Source organism: Tauraco erythrolophus, chromosome 5 (genome assembly GCF_009769465.1).
Source record: "Tauraco erythrolophus isolate bTauEry1 chromosome 5, bTauEry1.pri, whole genome shotgun sequence".
Taxonomy (NCBI): Eukaryota; Metazoa; Chordata; class Aves; order Musophagiformes; family Musophagidae; genus Tauraco; species Tauraco erythrolophus.
This window is the reverse complement of record NC_141469.1, coordinates 46,681,720-46,701,640: the sequence shown is the minus strand read 5'-3', so window position 1 is coordinate 46,701,640 and position 19,921 is coordinate 46,681,720. Positions and strand designations below refer to the sequence as shown.

The window sequence follows — 19,921 nt, the reverse complement described above, 5'->3', positions numbered from 1 at the left end:
CACAGAATTTGGAGGCCTGAGGGGGTTCTTTCTACTAAGTAGCCAAAATTTTTTTAAAGACAAAGAGGTCCTCCAAGAAAAGAAAGTCACAAGAATCTTTTAAAGAAAGGTATTTGAGGTAACACAGAGATCAGTATGAAATGTCTTTGCAGTATCTTTCCAGTTTGCTGCTGGTTTTACATAAACAGCTATCACTGGCTTATTGGGAGTCCTACTTTCAGTAAGTTGTAGGACTGGGACTAGCATTACTTTAAAAATGCATTCTGTAAGTGGCAGATCTATGTGGTTGCAATGTACAAACATTTATCAACTCCTATAGTGCTAAAGAGGGGAAAAAAAAGTTGAAATAACATTTCATGGTGGCAGCAGGGGGAAAGGATGTCTTCCTGTATTTTATCACATGTTCTAAAGCACAGCAACACTCCCTCCCACTCCTCAAAATCGTGAACTGCTGCAATGAATTTCTTTGCATTCTTCTGCTGATCTCAGGACTTCTATTAGCTACTTACTCTTGCAACATTACTTGCTGGGGAGACAATGAGGTCATCATTGGAGGCGACATTTGTTCAGGATAGAAGTCTGTCTTCGATGGTTCACTTCCTGGCTCTACTTTGATTGTTTTCTTCAGCGTAGGCTTCTCATAGGACTCAATGACAGGCACTGTACGGGGGAGGGTAGGAGAGGGAAGGCAACACATCAAAAATATGGAAAGTTATGGAAATGAAAAATATATGAAAAAATCTGTAGTTAAGACAAAAGAAATCCCTCAGCTCTATATTTAGTGCAACAATTTATGCCGAGATACAAAATCTTCCAGTTTTAGTCTATCTCCTGATGAACTATGATTCAAAACAATTCTATTCATTTTCATCAGTCCAATCCAACATTTTTATCTGTCCAAATCTCAGCAGACAAACAGCTTTATGCAGGTATAAATCAGAACAGAATACGACCTTGGTAAATTGAGTAAAATATTTACACAGTAAATTCTGTGCCTGCATATTTTAGAAGAACAGGATTTATGTTCCATTTCCTAAAATGTGAAAAACACAGAAAAAAGTGCTTGGATATACAGTTATTTTCCCAGGATGACAAAGCATAAAAAACAAACTCTGACAACACTAACCTGGCATGCTACTTGGAGTTTCCATCTCATCTGCAAGAACTGTGGACACCATGATGGGCTGCTGAAGATGGGGAGCATACATAAAAGGAACTGGCTGGACCACAACAGGCTGTATGACAGGGAGTATTCCAGGGCTTCTCAGTCCGTGGCGTGAAAGAGCAGCAGCCATTACAGGTGGGATTGTTATTGGCATGGAGATAGGCTGTACTCCTGGGGGCGACGGTGTGAATTTACTGAGAGGTGAGCTGGGTGAGGACAGAGTCAATCCAGGTGAAGTTCTCCTATGCACAGTCTGAAATTTTAGGGGTGAAGGAGAACTTCCAGTTGAAGGTGGTGAGCTCCGTTTGTTCACCGTAAGATCTACTGGCTCCATCTGGATTCCATTTGATAGTCCTTCAGGGTTTGAGTAGAATTTATTGTGCAACATACTCGGTGTAGAATAAATGACGCTGTATTTGTTTGGCTTCATTTGGTCCATGTAATTGGACGGGTATGACTGTCAGAAGGAGTGGAAAAAAAAATAAAATCAAATAATAAATCAACACACGCATAATTACTGCTGAAAAAGAAAGGCGGTTAATAAAATTGAGGCAAAATGAAAGAGCTTCAGTAAAGCACTTTAATGTACTCTTTAAAAGTGAATTAAATAAAGCCTGAGATTTCACACAAAGGAAGTTATTCAAGTACTGATTCACTAACTGTTTCAGAAGTGACGCAAAACAGATGATGAAAACAAATCCTCAAGGTTTATTCAACTCTTCTTCTTCCTTAAAAACTGCTTTTCATATACTAAGCTGCACACTACTTAACTAACCTCAGAAATACATGGTGCTACGCTCAGCATGTAACTATACGTGGAGGAACATGAAGTCAAGTAAGAGAGGATAAATTTGACTTGGAATTCCAAGTAATGGGTCCCAATCAACTGCTTAAATAACTGGAAAACAATCACCACTAGAGCAAGAAATTATATATCTGAACCATACATGCAATAAAAATTACACAGCTGAAATATATAGGCAATGGGTGAGAAACTCAAGAGCACAAAAGGTAAATTCTAAACTTTTTTTTTTTTTTTTTTTGATAAATGAAGCAGCTAACTAGCCACTCTGATTTTGGAAAACTGGTAAAACAATAAACATTTGGCACATTGGAAGAATATTCCTGTTAGTGGTAGCTAGCAGTTCTCATTACGAGATCATATGAACCTCAAAGCTAATCTTGACCTACGTGACAATCTCCACATTTTAGTGGAAATAATTTTTGTAAACCAAGAAGTATTGACATTCATTGCAGAGTACAGTATTATGAAACAACTATCCAGATCAATTTTGCATTTAAAAAGTGTTGAAAACTGATGTTGTTTACTAACAGGTAAATTACAATGGAAACTGATGTGATGTCCTAACACAGCAGACAGACATAGAAAATGCAATCCACACAGTTTTTTAGCCCTCAAGATGTTTTAAAATTTCTGACACAAAATGCTATCTTTGGATTCTAGGTAAGTCAAGCTTCACATCAATGCTAAGCTTAAATATCAAAAAACTGCTGAATTCTTTGGCATCAAAAAGACTTTGATGAGTGAGATTAAAAAAAAATGTTCAAAATGGTAGGAAGCGAAACAGATTAGAAGTATAAAACTACTGTATTTTTACACAATCGTTTCCATGACATTTCAATTAACTTTTCCTAGGGTGAAAACTTCTAGTAATACATCTTCCTGGTTTCTTACCTCTGTCTTCCCTGTAAGGAACAGTTAGTTGATTTTAAATGTCAACATTAACTAAAAGTATTTTTGCAAAATGACACAAACGTATTTTTCTTCTTTTCAGTTACAGTTTGAAACAGTGAGTTTAGAAAATACGAAATTTTCCTGCTGCATTCATCGCACTGTGAAAAAACACCAAAGCTGAGTCACCTATTCCATAAAATGCTCAAATAAAGCAGCATGCACAACGGTGATTAATCTTCAAACAGTAAATATTACATTCAAATCTCTGAAACTTTATTCTCTTAATGACTATTCTAACAAATTCAATCTATGAAAACATTCATCTTCAATGGTAATTGGTTCCTCAGAATTCTACTAAAATGCCATTATTGCAAGCAGTGCTGGCTAAAACAAGTTCTACAGATTTTCCACCGCTGCTGAGCCAAGTGATGAAACTATTAGCATTCTAAGTGATGAAGGCCACTGAATATTGATAGAGTTTAATATTTAACAGTATTTAGTATCTACTAAATCTGATCAAGTTATAGGCATAGGCAAAAATTCAAAATTTAAACACATAAGAGATATTAAGTACTTCAATTAAAATTGCTGCTACTTGTTTACAGTACAAAGTCTACTGAGCTTCAACAAACTGTAAAAGTTCCACCACTAAGCACCAGTGCATTTACAGTGCTGCAGGTTTGTCAGGGATGACCACAAGGTCACTACCTTATATCGCAGGAACACGAGAAAGGAAAAAGACTATGCAATTTAAATCTTAGGGAATGTTTTTGGTCAATCAGTCTATTAAAGATCGAAGCATCTCCAAGCTGTAACCTTTCTATATAAACAGTTATTCTCTTTCAACAATTGAAGTAACACCAGGTATGTGTGTTGAAAAATACCAAACTACTAAAATGTTGCACGGAGGACTGTAAGCTGGGAAAGTTAAGTAAAATATATTTAGATAAGCAAGAAACACTTTCCAAGAATTAGGAAGAAAATAATGATGTTTTTAAGAAGTGATTATTTTAGGGACTTGTTTTTTTGCCCCATATGCGTTTGCATTATTTTGCATAGAAGGTTTTTATTGTTGTAATTAAGCTGGCACAGATTTAACATCTGCTATTTTTTCTGGCAGTTTGGGGAAGCTGAATCATTTTTCTAAACTTTTCTTCCTTCTACAATTTTAATTGCTATGTTTCTGTGCAAACTGCAGATTAAGTTGTGACAGAAAAATGTGGTGCAACAAATCATTTGTGTTGGGAAGAAAAAGGGTGAAAAAGTTGAGAAGGATGCTAGAACAATGAAAAGGAGAGTATCTGATGTCGATCAGACACTGTTTGGTGGAAAACAGCTTTACTTCACTCTCAATGAGGTGTGGTTTAAACTCTGTTTGTTTGGAAGTATGTCCAAATCTATTTGGACACTCAGATCTATCTCCTGGTTCTGAAGTTAAACTTCGTGTATCTTTTAGCATAGCCAAGTTTCAGTTTCTAGCTCCCTGGGACACAGCAACTGCCATTAGTTTGATACGAACCACTGCTTTCAAATTTGATAAGTCACTTTCTCTTTCTTTGCCAGGGAAGCAGACAGTACCCCTTGGGGAATATATGGGATGGGAGAATAAAGAAGACTTCACTGTCTCTCTCTGTAAACAGGGAACGTTAACAATAGCAAACAAAACCAAAAAGCCCAACTACCTCTGGTTTTCTAAATGCCATCAACTGCAGGAAGCAGAAGCATACTTCATAGCCTGCAAGAGCAGTCTTTTCTCACCTATCCCAGGACTTAGGCGAAGTATTTTGGTGGAAAAATGGAAAATCAGATATCATTGCTCTGTTTGCCTGAAATATTTAGGCTGATACATTTTCCTTAGATTTCTACTGTGCGAATTAACAGTGTATGCAGGAGTTTGGTCTGACTTGGATTGAAAAAAAACCAACAAATTCCCACTTTCCTGTAAATTCTGCTTTCCTAAACATCCCTGCACAGAATGGTGTGTCACTACAGTAGATCACTATAAAGATGTAGGATTGTATTTCAACATATATTTCTTTACGGTCTCCATCTAGCTATTTTTTATGTCTGATATTATCACTTTCCCTCTTTGGGCCTTATGAAGCAATTAATTTACCTTTCCTTGCTGTTTGTCCATAATAAAACCCAGACCACTGAAGCCTCAAAGAAACTGGAAAACAAAAGAACTTCTAATATTTTTGAGTCATATCCACATGGCTCATACAATTCAATTAATAAATCCAAAAGGAGAAAGAATCACATGCTTTTCCTCTTGACAATCTATCAAGAATAAAGACTGGCCAAATATGTCCCAGGCACACCTATCACCACTCAGAAGACTACTGCTTCTACAGAGGAACATTATCAAGCACTAATCTGATATAATTTGCTAAATTCTCTTATGCTGCCACAGTGAAACATCTTCTTTGTTGTACAGGCGAACAGATTTTGAAGCAATTCATCAAGCCTTTTAGAAACTACATAACCCTATAAATTTAACTTAAAATTTTAGTCAGCCTCTTGGAAAAACAGAAACAGGAGAAGAACCTGCTTACCTACTTACACTATTTGTCAAATCAGTACCATGTAAGAGGATGAATAAGATTTAATCCAAATAGTAGGTAATAAATGAAAAAGCATCCTCACCACATGAAATTTGTACTCCAGCACACTTCTTAAGAACTCAACCCCTCATGCAGCACATAGCTGTCTTTAAAAATGGGTGAAACAAGTAGTTCTTGGACTGATGAAATGGCAGAGAAAAACTGCTTATTTTAATTCAAAGAAAGATGGTAACATATAAAAGAGCAACTTCTTTCACTAAACAGTCACTGGTATTTGTCCAAATGTTTAAAAAGTTATCACAGCAAATATTTTGGTAGGACTCAGATGACTTTGTCACTAGTTCATTAAGAACCATCATAAAATGTGTTCAGTAATTCAATTCAATAAATAGCATAAGCTGTTGGAAGTGACGAAATGCTGTGGGCGCGAGCTTCAGTCATCTGAGAAGTATAGTTAATCCTTTCAGCCACACACCCTGAAATATAGTGTCAAACCCATAGTTTGTTTCCTTCTCCCACCCCAACTACTGGGATTTTTTAAAGACAGACTTTATACCTACGGACAGTATATGTTCAAGTAAAATAACAATTCCTAAGGGGCTTCAATTAGTTTGGCCTCTAATGATACTATCAGAATGACAGATACAAAATAAATAAATCCTGTTTTAAGACTTCTATCAGCCTACAGTGAACTGAACGCTATGCTCAGCAACTCCAAAACATCACACTAACAGCTTCTCTTTCCTTCCACCTTCTCAAAAGGGGGAGTTATGGTGACAGGGCTCCAAGGAAGTTGCAAGACTAAGAAGTGCTGGGGGAGCCAGGACCTCGAGGGCTTGGGGCTAAACAGCCCGTGTGCGTACAGAAGCTGAAACACACACACTCCTCAGCCCAAAGGAAACCAGAGTAATCTCTGTGAGGGGAACCTCACTCAAAAACATCCTTTCCTCTGGACTTTCGGCTTTGCTTTTTTTTTTTTTTTTTTTCCCTCCATTATGCAGCAATGAAAAGGAAAGCATACAGATTTGGTAAAATGCTCTGAATCTCTAACGGCTAGTCAGAGCAATCACACACCACGTGAATGTCCAAGATGACTTCAGAGGTCCAACGCATGGAAGGTAACATACTTCTGCAAGGAGCACATGGTATACAATAAGCAACATTAGGAATAAGCAAGAGTCTTGAAATGCACTTGGGTCAGAAACGCTCCCCTGTTCTTCCCATTGCAGCTTTCCCTTCATCTCTGGATCTAGGGAAGGCTACTCATTCCTCTCCTGGTCAGCCCGCTGAGGGACCAACCCTGTCCATTTTGCAGCAGCACACAGCTGTTGGGGGCAGGATCTTGTGTCTCATGTGCACCATCCCAAGCTACTGTAGAACCCTCCTTGGGAGATGAAGGCAGATGTGTATAAAAGACAGCCCACAGTGTCTCTATAGTGATGTTCTGTTACTCATGTAGCTACACTTTTGTTGTAAAAGTGGCTCATTTTCTGCCTTTGATGAACATCATTAGATATCCCTAGATAATCACCACTAATCTTAGTAAGGTTACACAATAACTGTAACTGAAGTGACAGGCAGACTGGCCATTACTAAGGTTCTTTCTTAAGCCAAATATTGGAATTTGTCATACTTACACTCTCAGTGATAGATCAGTTATTTTTCTATCATTGCTCTCAAGTAAATAAGCTCATGAAAGTCAAACTCTAATTTTAAAATGCATATAAACTTAACTGTCAAAAAGCATTATTAATAGCACTGAAGAAATTGGACTGCTTACAGATGCATTTAAATTGATGACAATTATTCTACATTTTGAACAAAACAAGAAGCAAACTTTTCACTGAATGTGCCGTTCAGAGCATGAGTTTAACACACTCTAATTTATGCACACTGACTTCACTCTTTTAATTGATCAGCCTTTCTAAGGGTGTGGTTTCATGGTACACTTAATCTGATCTTATTGCAGGCTACTGCTGAACGGGGAGGTCCCGTTCCCTCATCCTCCTCCCTCCCCTTGCTCTAGCATTGAGCAGCTGCAGCCTGAGTCAGATCAGCTTCCTGATCTGACCATAAAATAAGGGTATTTCTGTTGTCTTAGCAATTCTGACCATTCAGTGAGCTGATCCAAATTGTTCTGCGGCCGCACAATTGCTTCATGTCATACAGAGGAGACACAGAGCTGGAAGGAAGGAGAAAAGCCTGAACCTTCCCTCTCAGCAGCAGCCTGCAGCTGAATAGGTGAAGTACACATGAAACTGCTTCCTAAGACCGTGTTTCCCTGGCAGCCTACATCATCACAATTCCCACTGTCCCCCTCCCAGCTCCATGTTCGTGCTGCTCTTGCTTATCACACTCCTCTCTGAACTGACCCTACGCACCAAACTGACGGAAAATTAACCCAATCGAAAAGTGTCCCCTTGCCCTTTTTTCCCCCAATTCCTCCTCCACTGCCCTGGTTCTTATCTGCTCACGTGATAAGGCAACACATCCAGCTTACTCAGCAAACAAAACATTACTTTTTTTTTCGTCAGGATTAATTTTCTGCTGTTTGAAGCACTGTTAGCCCCAGGCACATGTTTTCAAGAGCAAGAGAGAAACAGAAAAGAGGATGGTGAGCAGCGGTTCATTTAGTTCAAAGATGCAACATGGAAACCACAGGCTCTTGCCACTTCAGTGTGAAGCCTGGCAACTTAATTTCAACCCACCTCCGTCAGCAGCATGAGCTACAGAGACTGTATTTGCACTGCTATGGCTGAGGAGTAGTCAGGTGTTGTCTCCTCTGTGGTGGGGATAGGAGCACCAGGAGAGGTAATGGGGCAGGTCATTTAGGGGCAGTAAACTCATGAACTACAGAAAAATGGTTTCCTAGAGTGTAAATTTGATTGCCCTAAGAACAAAACATAACTTCACAGCCTTTCCTAGGCTAGTTCAAAGCTTAGAACTTGGTGTGAATTTAAAGATGGGAAAACTAGAATGTCACCACAAAAGCTGAAATATTTTAAAAGTCTTACCACTGAAACAGGCTCCATGGCTTCTTGCTTGATAGGGACTGGGTCAAACATCAGCATCTTTTTTATTCACGTGTTCTGATGCCTCTGATGTCCTGGCCTGCAGGGGAAAGACAAGGTGTTATAAAGCTGCAGGAAACTCCCTAATCAACTTTCTGAACTGTAGAGAACTTAGTATTTTGTCAGATTAATGTGAATACTTATCCATCTCTAACACAGCTTTAAAAATATTTACTGGGCTTCATTTAAATATTTAAGTTACTGTAAGTTTATTCTTTCCCAATTGCTATTGAAAGAAAGGGACATTTGCTCACTTTAATGAAAGTTAATGTGAATTTATGTTGTGCATGTCAACATACCAAGATCACAGAATTGTCACTTTCATTAGCTGTCATTAGTGTGTAAACACATCACAGTTTAGACTATGCATTTCTCATCAGCACTGTAACTTCAGAATAATCTTGTTTAGTTGATAATATAGTGAACTGATTCTGGAGACGTGTCTCTTGTCCTGATAGAAAAGTCGAAACTTTCATGTACAGTGACATTGAAATCAATGCAAAAGAAAAATTAAAATCCAGGACTAACTTGGAGTGGTACGTTCAACATGCTGCAATGACTTAACATAAAAAAACCCATCAGTTATTTCCCTAAAATAATAGATATAGTGATGATTCAACAACAATTTGTGTGAACTGTGCAAAAGGAAAGCACTTCAAAACATCTGACTGTTTTCTGTGCGGCTTCAGTTGTTTTTTTGACAATGTTCAACATCACTTGTCCAATTCTAGCTTATCTCAAACTGCCTGAAACAAAAGTATTTAACATAAAGGAAGTCGTAATGTAACTATCATACTACACAGTTGCCATGGTCAACTTGGAAAGATGCTGTGAAGGAAAGGAGGAGATACCTCTTCTGGGGCAAGCCATAAGGGTACCGAGCAAAAACCAAGAGAGGCAAAGGAAAGTTGTTCTCAATGACATTTAGATGTTGGTAAGCTTTTATAAATCACATGAGGTTATACCTTACATGACTGATGCTAAAGGAGCAAGTTCTGACCACACACTGTACAGTGCATAGCCCTGCCTGGAAGTGGTATGACCTCTATTAACATGCGAGGATGAAAAAAATTTTAAAAAATGACATAAATTCAATTTTCACCAGTAGATGGCACTGGAAAGAAACGAATACAGCCAGAGCACACCATCCAGACAATTCAACCCTGCGGAAGTAGGCTAAAGGCTCAACAATAGATTTGTAGTTGGGGCTGGAAAATTCTCCCAGACATTTAAAGTAAAATTTTAAGATGTACCTCCTCAAATTAAAACAATTCTAATAAGCCTAGACTAATGAACAATCTTGCAATTAACTATCCCATGTGTTTATAGATAAAAATTTGTTAAAATCTTCCAAAGGAAGATGGCATGAGTTGTTACAAGTCTATCATTGATTATTCAGGTATATGAATAAAGTTTAAAGACTTCTGGAAACATAGTACAACAGCGTACATTTTGAATGTCAACAGACAAGTATCGAAAGTAGATTAAAGTATCTTTGTAATTCTCCTTACAAAAGTCAAAAGCCTGACAAAACCAAACTAAAAAAAAAAAAAGTGAAACATAGAGCAGCTCAATGCAATTTACATTTTAAACTTAACAGGTAGTTTTATTTTCAAAGCAGTTGTGTAAGACAGCACTATTTGCTAAAAGTTGTGAGAATTCTGTAAATACTTTAAGTATGTTTGTGAGAAGGCTATTAACTATACTATTTTTCTTTGAATAATTATCTTTTTCAGGTTTTTAACATTTCACATAGCTAGAACTAGTGTTTCAGAAGTCTGTCTTCCCAGAAATGTATCCATATACCCATGCATTAAATGTAGATATCTATATTGATGCTTCACTCACACATGTTCTCACACATATATATGCATTGTGAACACAGAAAAAAAGTTATACTTTTAGACACAAAAAATGTTTACAGCAAAATGTAGCCTCTCAGACCTCATATAAAAGAATTTGGAACTACTTGCTTTCAGGTTTCCAGAAACTTTCAACTTTTAGTTTACATGTGCACAGGTAAAGTGACAGACCAGTTTGTACTTTAGTGAAGGAAGGAAAGAGAAGAAAAAGCGAGAGAAAGAGAAGGGAGAAAGAGCAAGAAACACAAAGTGAGGAAGAAAAGAAGAAGGAAAGAGAACAAAGAAACAGAAGAGCGAAAGAGAAGGGGAAAGAGAGAGGGAGGAAGAGAGAGGGAGGGGGAGTTTGTTCTAAGCAAGCAATTATGCTCGCAGGCTCTGTCATTTTTGTTGTTTTAAAATTGGATTTTCTTCAGTTTAAGAGTTACTCCTTTTCACCTTTTACTTCAAGTAAGTATGAAAGACACTTGATACACATTTCTGATGTCATGCTATATATCTGAGTGTTTCCTGAGAGGGCTCTAAATTACTGTGCAGGAATTAGACTGATGTAGACAACAGAAAGTGTAATGCGCTGAATAAAAGTGAAAAGCAGTTCTCAATCTTTCTCAGGTGCAGTCATCTAAGAACAGCAGAGGAAAAACGTTACTTTTATTGCTGCATCATAGTACAGAAACTGAGCACTTCTTTATCACATGTTACTCTTAAGCGCTAGGTTTCTTTTCCCCATTTGAGAGTGACTGGAAACTAATTTTCAAGAAAAGAAAAGTAATAAATATATAACGCTTGGTCCTGTCAGTCCAGATCAGCGGATCAGATTCTTATTTGGAAACTGATAGAGCTGCTATAGGGTCAATATAAACCAGCTTTGAGTCTGGCATTTAAAATTTAGCTCACAAGAACACTTTCCTAAGGCTGCAAATAAACTCACAAAACAATTCTCTTTGTATTTAAAAATAATGCTCCAAATTGATTGCTTGGACCATGCTGACAAACAAAGTACATGGATGCACACTCACACACAAAGAAAGCATGCTACTTCTAGTAAGAAGGCAGTAGTTTTTCCTGGCCTATTTGTAAAATCATGCCTACTAACTCAAAACCTCCCAATCTCTCTCTTTCAAGCATTTGAGAAGGGGGCAATAGGGAAGGCAAACAGCCTTATCTGTTTCTATTACAGAGGAATGAAAAAACAGTTGGGTTCTACTTTACACACTGATTTCATAATGTACTTGTTTGAAAGCCCACAAATTGTTTAGTAAATACAACTAATTTCTGGAAAATCAAAATACTGTCTCTCATTGCTGAGATACTCTGGAGAAGACACAACAATATATTCATATTAAGCGTATTAAAAAAAAACAAGGGCCTTTGTCTTTCACGTTATTAGATAAACTATTTTGCATTAAAGGGTTTTTTTCATGTGGGTTAAAAGAATTTAAAATGCAGGTAATCTGAAACTAAATAATTAACTACAATTCGGTAGGCAAACATTCCACCCTCTCTTTTTTTTTTTTTCCCTCTCTTTTTCTGCTAACAAGCCACCCAGTTTTACTTTCTTGCCTCCTCCCATTCACTCCACCCTGTGGATCTCTGCCAAGTCAGTCCAACTTGTCCAAACAGGACATGGCTTTTTGATAAGATTTTGCTCACGCCCTGTACTTCAGAAAGACAAATGAAGCAATTGGTTTTTGTATGCAAATAAGGACAGGTGCAAGGTAAAGTCCAGGCAAAGTCCCTCAGCATTTTCCTATCTGAAGTCCAGTGAAGACAACAAGCCAGAAAAAACACAAACTCTGCCCTTATGATCCAATATGCAACAAAGTGTCCTTTCCAGAAGGGAAGTTCACCATTGGTAGAGCTCACCACCTTGTCAGGACTGAAGACTGCTTGATTTGAACTTCCTAATAGGTATGGTTTACTGTTTTGGAGACATAATTAAGAGTAAATGAAAGCTTCAAGGTACTTAACGTGTATTCTGACAACAAGGACTTGTACAGATTTACTCTGGATGAAACGAGCAAAGCAGTTAAAGAATGCACCCAGGCTACACATCTGCACTCCAGCAGAGCAGCTGGAGAAGAGCAACCGCATTGCAGCTACTCCCGGCAGCTCTGCACATCTACCTTCAAGATCCACCAACTCCTCAGACCTGTTATGAAGGGAAAGGGTGGGGTGGGGGCCAGTTTTGACCGTGCACATCCAACAACTACAAAGCCTCCCTCTAACACACAGCCTTTGCTCTCATTAAACACCTGGAAGAGCACTCAGTCACCTGACAGATACTCTTATTGTGGACAGGGGGGTGGTGACCATCAATTCTGCCCCTCTTCGCTCTGCATGAAAGCATGCATGGTGTTTGCTTTCTCAGTCTCTGTGCCTGGGAGGAAGCAAGGAACGCTGCCCTCTGGTACAGTGAGGCTTTGTCTAGAAGCTTCAAGCTATGACTGTTATTGTTGGTACAATTACAGAATAATGTAATGATATCTGCTACATTAGCACTGCATGAGTGCCCTCCACAAAGACGCTGCAGCTCTTGCAGCACTGATGGTGTCCAGTAGCCAATGTCAGTCATGTGGCCAAACCTCTTCAGTCCAAGCCCTCTGGGACTCACTGTTGCTCTGAAACCAATACTTCTTCTGTGAGCCTTGAGTCAAACTTCCCCTGATACTAAGGAGAAGTGATAACGTCAGAAGACTCTCCACTGAAGAAAGCCAAAGGGTGGGGAAGCTTTCTGAACCTAGGTGAGAAGCCTTCTTCAGCAGAACCTTGAAAGAGAGCTTGACAGAGAAAAAACAGTTTCTGAGAGCAGGATTCCCTGGAAAGGGTGGAAAGAGAGTTTTCGAGGGCTAGTAACAAGATGTGTTTGCACTTACTGTATCTGTTGCTCGTCAAGACCCGAGTCAGCAAAAAAGTGTCCCTAAAGTTCCATTAACTTTAATGGGAAGTAAGCAAGCGCTTAACTGTGCTGGGCCTCAAAATAGCAGCAAGCAAAGAAACTCTCCAGCTCAGCACAGCAGTCAGACTCGAGTCAAAGCAAGCAAGAGCAGGGGGGAAGGAGCGAAGGCCCAGACACAGTGCTGGGGGAAGGGACTTGAGCAGCCAGACCCTGAAGAACAGAGCAGGGGGAGAATCAAGAACTAGTACACCGAGAAAATGTTTTTCTGCTTGACAGCCTTCTGTGTTTGTTTATTCACTGGATTTCCACTGGGAAATGGTAATAACTGTTGAAAAAGTTGGATATCACGTAAAAAGAGAATGGTACTTGGGCAAAAAATTTCTGCCAAAAGTTTTACTTGATAGGCATGAAGAAAAAGAACATTTCTATAGCATTCTGTTAATTAGTATTTCAGACTATTTTTGCTTTTTATTGACTTCAAAATCTTTTACCACCCTCCCTTCAGAATTGCAAGCAGGCTTAAAAATCTCGGGTTTTGCACAACTTGTGCATCCTAACTTTGCTGACATCACTTTTTCTGACTTAGAACTGCTTTGACACAATCATTTATCAGCTGCGTGGCAGACTAACCAGTATTTCCATTAGATTTACGATAATACTGTTGCAGGCTCTTTGAAGCCACATGCCTGGAAATGGCTTTCTTGCATGTAAAAATCTGGGGCAAAAATGTTCTTGCAGTGTTCATTAAGAAAATGTCTTCTCTATCAAGGAAAAATGGAGCCCACATAAACCTTGCTCAATCTTCAGTTCTACATTTACTGAACCTAAGGGGGAAAGAAGGAAAAGCTCTTGAGGCACCTCCATTAGAGAATATTCTCCCTTATCAGGGCAGACCGCTGCCTGGTTTCCTGTCTCAAGCTACTTCTTAGAAGGAGAAACAGTCTAGTAAGGATAAAAGATCAGACTTTTGAAAACAAGTGAAGTATGTGGAATGGCATGATAATCTTTCCCTTCCAAACCGAACTTTGTTTTTTTTGTTGTTGTGTTTTTCTTAAGAGGTTAATTTTGAAGATAATTTAAAAGGAGAAATAGAAAACCCATCTTTTAATTATGAGGGAAGAAAGACATAAAACACTGTTCTCTTATGTAAAGGGTTCTGCTATTTCATGAAACATATGAAACAAGAGATTCAATGTTTTTGATAGTATGAGGGAGAAGAAAAAAAAACTAATCCTAAAGAAAAGAAGTGTGTATTTAAGAATAATAGCCTAAATGATTAATTTGAATGAGGATTTGAATACAGGGCAAATGTCGATGAACTTCTGTGTATCTATGGAAGTGGGGAAAAAAAAAAACACAAATGAGAGAAGAGCTGGATAGTGTAGTGGGTACCAATGCGACAAGTGATCAAAGCAGCTTAAACTCTTTAAGTGGAAACTCTCTCATGCCTTCATGGATCAAGTTAGTTTGTTGGTAACACACACTGACTGCATGATAGGCAGACCACGCATTTGTGGGTTTTTTTTTCCATTCTGACTTAGTTTACTATTAAAAACCTGTTAGAGCTTTATCTTTCCATTTGGCTGATCTACACTTACACTTCCTTCCCCTGGGAGATATCCACTACGGCTACAAAACCCTCAAAGAAAGCCTCGGCATCAAGTGAATGCTTAATAGGGAAGGGTTAAATGTCTCCTAAAACCAGCTCTGCCAAACTTCATATTCTGGATTGGAGGCAACTAGCCTCAAAATGAAAACACAAAGCTTCAATGCTGACAGCATAAAACAACTTTAAAAGACCTCCTGTTAGTGGTGTTAATTAATATTAAAAAGTTGGTTTACAAAACTATTGTAATTTTAATCTCAGTCCCTGATTTTGTAGAACTTCTGGCTACAAAATGTGCGAACCACAAAATTTGCTGCATTTATTACACACCAGTTTCCAATACTAAATGCAGCTAAATGCAACACTTTTCCTCTGTCATGGGGAAAAAAGATTAAATATGTTTGAAATCCTGCAGAAATTAACAGTACCAGAATTAAGATATTAATATGTCAGGTTCTCATAGATAAACTCACCCGTGGTATCCTAAAATTAACAGAAAAACAACTAAGTAAAAACAACTGAGGGTAACAAATGAAAATAATCAACAAACAACTTACCAAAACTGTGTGGCCAAATACTTCTTGTTATCTGGATTTCTGAACAGACAAAAAACAAGTTGAGGTAAGGATGTGCACATAATTCAGTACAAATTATTTTTCACATACAATTACGCTCTGAAAGAGGAAGCTTAAAGCATGAATTTCGGATACGTCTGCAATGATCACAAACAGCTAACTTTTAGCATCCAAAAGAGCAGGAACTAAAAGAATACTTGAAAAATGAGTGAAATAAAAAAGGGGTCAAATGAAAGGGTGGAAGTATTTGTGTGTACAGAAACCACGCATATTCCAGCCCAAAAGTGACAGAGAAGAACAAACACTCCATTTTGCATTTTCATCCAGGGCCTGATTCAAAGCCCACTGAAGTTAATGCAAATCTTTCTCTCAATTTCAGTGAGCTCTGGCTTGGGTCCTTCAGCTCTTCTTCTGCCAGATCCAAAGCAACAGAAAGATTTATGTTCTCTTTCTGAATTTCCTCTCGATGTTTATCTACGCCTGCCTGCAACAGGGTGGGGGAAAAAGACAAATATAAAAACAGGAATAAAAAATTTATTTGTATGCCTTCAAAAATGTGGGACAGCCATACCTATTTATTCCAAAGAAAAGTTAACCAGCAGTGCCTCGTTTTCTGTATTCCATCTGGAAGACAGTAAATTTTCCTGTTTGTGTAAGGGGAAAATACCTATTCCTTTTGAGATCTGGAAATACAAAGCGTGTACAGTGGTCCATTCAGGTGGGTCAAGGGCGGAATCCAAAACTCTCTTACGAGTGTGAGCCTACAGATGTGAAGTCTCATCTCACGCTCCTTCCACACCGGTGTAACTCCGTGACTTTAATGGAGCTATTCCAGATCGGCTGATGAGCAAGCGAGGCACAGAAACCTGGCTCACAACTTTCTGGAGACTCGAATGCAAGTTTTCAGCGAAGGGAATGAAGCTCTCCAGTTCACCCCCATAAATATATTGGAGTTGAGGGCGTGCGTTAAAGGTTAACTTGAAAACCTCATTATGACATAATGCAGGCATCTTAAGCAATCGTGAGTGTGTAGAGACATGATAACTCATTGGGTGGGGATTGGGAGTTGAGGGGCAGTGACAAGGGGCCTGGACAAGGCTACCGATCTGCCAGAAAACAGCCTGAAACAGGAAAGAGCACCACATATGCCACTTGGAATGTGTGACGCAAACCCCAGCCTTGAAACAAAGAACAGGAAACAGCTCTGCTGGCTGCGCTGGGGAGAAAGCACAGAGAAACATTTAGGCGGCCCTCCCTGACCCTATATTCATGAGCAGCTGGAGTCTTTTAAAACAACAACAGTGGGTGGAGGTGTTTGTTCATTGGGTGTGAATAAAAACACTGTCCTTATGCAGGGGACCTGCCCTATTTACAAACAGGCTCCCTTAACATCAGGGAGCAGGAGATTTTTAGGCACCACAGGTCATGACGATTAGCTGAAACCTTCCCTAGGACTGGCTGGTTTATTACTGTATTTACAGAATGCCAGTAGCTAAACAGAGATACAGCTTCGTGACACCAAAGAGGCAGTGCCCAGCCTGACAGTAAGCATCTTCTTCGTAGGCAGAGGCAGGGCGAATCCGACCATTGCAGGAGTGATTTGTAAAGTTAGGGGTTGCTCCTGGACAGTGTCTCACTTTTGTCCCGTACTGCTCAATAGCTGAGGACCAACATCACTCAGTGCACCCAAGAATATTTTTCTAAGCCGTCACACGCCTAGCCTTCCACATCCCTGTTTCACATGTACTCAGACTTCATCTCAGGACCTCATTTTCTGTGGATATAATGCCTTTGATTTTTGAAGCACCTAAACATACAGCTGAATAAATGAAAAAAGCTGACGACGTGAGACAGAGGAAAAGTGCATGTCGTCTAGATATCATCATGCAATAGAGTAACTTCAACACTCGTTTTCCTTCGAAGCCGTGGTTTCAAGTACTCTCTCTTCTCTTACATACTTTGCACCGGTTATTTACACACCATGGGTGGGACATCTAATATTATCCAATGTGAGATGGTGTTACAGCAAATTATGTGGACGACTACCACGGTAACACTAATTAATTGCTGTGGGGTTTCACCACTGAAGTTTAGCAACACAAGCAGCTAGTACAGAATCTACACAGCAACGTGCAGGTGTAGGTTTTATGCCAATAGTATCAGTTCCTTACTTTCTCCATACTGAACACCTAGAAATATAAAGAATTTGGTGGTTGGATAACTCCCATCTCTATTATCTCAGAGCCTTCAACTAATCACACTCACATTTACATCATTATTTATCTGAAGACTTTTGCTTTTGGCTAAACAGATGTTGCGTAGGTCAAATCCTCACAGTACCTAAGGGCTCCCTTGCAGCTCTGCTACTTAGAGGAATTTTGTTTGGTTTCTCAGGGAAAGGAGAGACCATTTAGTTTCTTTCTCCCCCCTCCCGCCCCGCTCTTACCCCCAGTCTCCCTTGTGGTCTATAATATATCTGTAACAGGATGTGCGGCGGGGGGGGGGTGGGGGGGCAGTATTTGCCTCCTTGGGAGAAAATAAGAAAGGCCACTTAGGGTTTTTTTTTGTATTTTGATACTAGATAAAATACTCTTAAAAATAAAAGAGGAAAGTTAGTTTGAAATAAATCTCTTCTGGGTCAGGACTATCAAACCCAGATGTAATTCTCACGCAAGACGCAGCTCCTCATGCGATTATCAAGACAGTGCATCTTAAACTATTCTACGGAAGAATCAGTGAGCAGCCATGTAATCCTTTGCTTTCAATACAGGTAATGAACATTTATGGATATTAGTCAAGTCTTCGAAGCTCTACTATCAGCCACCCAAATTCAGCTTTTCCCAACAACAAATCCTTCAGAGCTCAGCTCCACAAAGAGTGACACTTCCTGAATTCTGAAAGGTGAGGAAACAAATACAACACAGCAGACAGTGCAGGTACAGTACCCAAATCACCAGGCGAGTACACAAAGCAACTTTAATGTATTTTTTTCATGTAACTCTTGAATGACCACTTGATCTATTCTGAAATAGGTCTTTCTCCCAAACTCCGGTTAGGTGCTGTGATCTCCCAGCATGGGGTCCTGTTGCTGAACCTTCCTTTTCCAGGGCTCCTCTAGCTGTGCCAGGCGCTCACCTGACGAGGGTCCAAAGCAAGTAACTCCTACTCCCATTTCGGTTTTCAAAGAATCCAACAAACTGTCATCCAGAAAACGGAGGCCAATTACAGTCGTTATTTCTAACTCCACACTTAACCGCGCTTAACTTTACGCGTTTTAACCTCACCTACATCACGGCTAAGTGGTGCTAAGGTTAGATGACAGCACGAGGAATAAATTTTGGAGAGCCGGTCTCATCCTTGACTTCGCCAGGAGTTAAGCTGGGGACACGGCGCCGCCGATCAGCTCGGCGCTGCCGGCGGGACACGGCCAGGAGGCGAGCTCCTGCCCGGCACTGCCCCCGCTGCCCTGGGCGCCGAGGGAACCCGCGGTACTTTGCACCTCCCTTCCGTCTGGCACGATATCCCGTGCGGGATCCGATGACAGCTCAGTCTCTAACCGAAGAGGAGCCTCTCGCACCTCGGCGGGAGGCCGGGGGCAGCGGCTCCGCTCCCGCTCGGCAGGAGGGCGGCCCTGAGGGGCGGGCGGCCCGCAGGCCCCCCCCGCCGGGGGCGGGCGGGCGAGAGGCCCCGGGCCGCGCCGCTGGGGAGCGCGGCCGGCGGCGGAGGCGGCCCCGACCCTGACCGGCGCCGCCGGCCACACAGGTGCGCTGCCCGCCCAGGCGGGCGCGACAGACAGCGGCAGCCCCCCCGCCCCGTGCTCCCACCGCCTCACCGCGCCGGCTGCCACGCAGGAAGTTTCACGGGCGCCGCAGAGGGAGCGCTGCTGTGAGACCCCGCGACCCCCGAGACGAACCCCGTTCCCCCCTCCCTGCAGCGGCGGCAGGACGGACACCCTCTCCCCGCCACCGCCCGGCCACGGCTCCCGCTCCGCGGGTTGCCGGCGGCGTCCCACCCCCTGCCGCCGCGGGCTGCGCGCCGCTCGCAGCGCCTGGAAACTTTCCTCCTCCGGCACCTCCATCCAGCAGCCGGCACGGCACAGCTCAGCTCGGCCCGGCCCGGCCCCCCCCCCCGCCCTCACACTTACGCTCGGCGGGCGGTGCGGAGGCTCCCGCAGTGCCGGGGGTCGCGCCGGGTGGCGGGGGCTGGGGGCGCTTCGGTGGCACCGAGGCGCGAGGCCGGCGTGTCCCGCGTCCCCGCAGCTGAGGCGCCTCCGCGGTGGCTCCGGGTCCGTGTGCGAGGAGGAGCTGCCCGCCCGCCCGCCCGCCGCCCTGCCTCCCGCCCTCCGCCCGCCCGCTCGCTCGCCTTCCCCCCGGGCTACTGGCACCGGGCCGCGCTGTCACATGACGCCGGCGCCGCTCGCCCTGCCAGGCTCCCCGGGCCGGCGGGGTGAGTGGCGGTGGGAGGGTCACGGCGGGGAGCGCGGCCG

At 41.4% G+C, this 19,921-nt stretch overlaps 1 protein-coding gene across 1 annotated transcript in view; it reads right to left on the bottom strand.

The window, feature by feature from the left end:
- Window positions 1-19,615, bottom strand: part of KLF3 (KLF transcription factor 3) — a 29,023-nt gene extending 9,408 nt beyond the window's left edge. The window contains exons 1-5 of the mRNA XM_086611691.1: window positions 19,580-19,615; window positions 15,418-15,456; window positions 8,440-8,536; window positions 1,127-1,622; window positions 510-660 (exon numbers count right to left, since the gene is read on the bottom strand). Of these exons, the coding sequence (XP_086467817.1) occupies window positions 510-660; window positions 1,127-1,622; window positions 8,440-8,496 (704 nt within the window). The 5' untranslated portion in view covers window positions 8,497-8,536; window positions 15,418-15,456; window positions 19,580-19,615. The remainder of the gene's footprint in view (window positions 1-509; window positions 661-1,126; window positions 1,623-8,439; window positions 8,537-15,417; window positions 15,457-19,579) is intronic.
- Window positions 19,616-19,921: the final 306 nt, after the last annotated feature.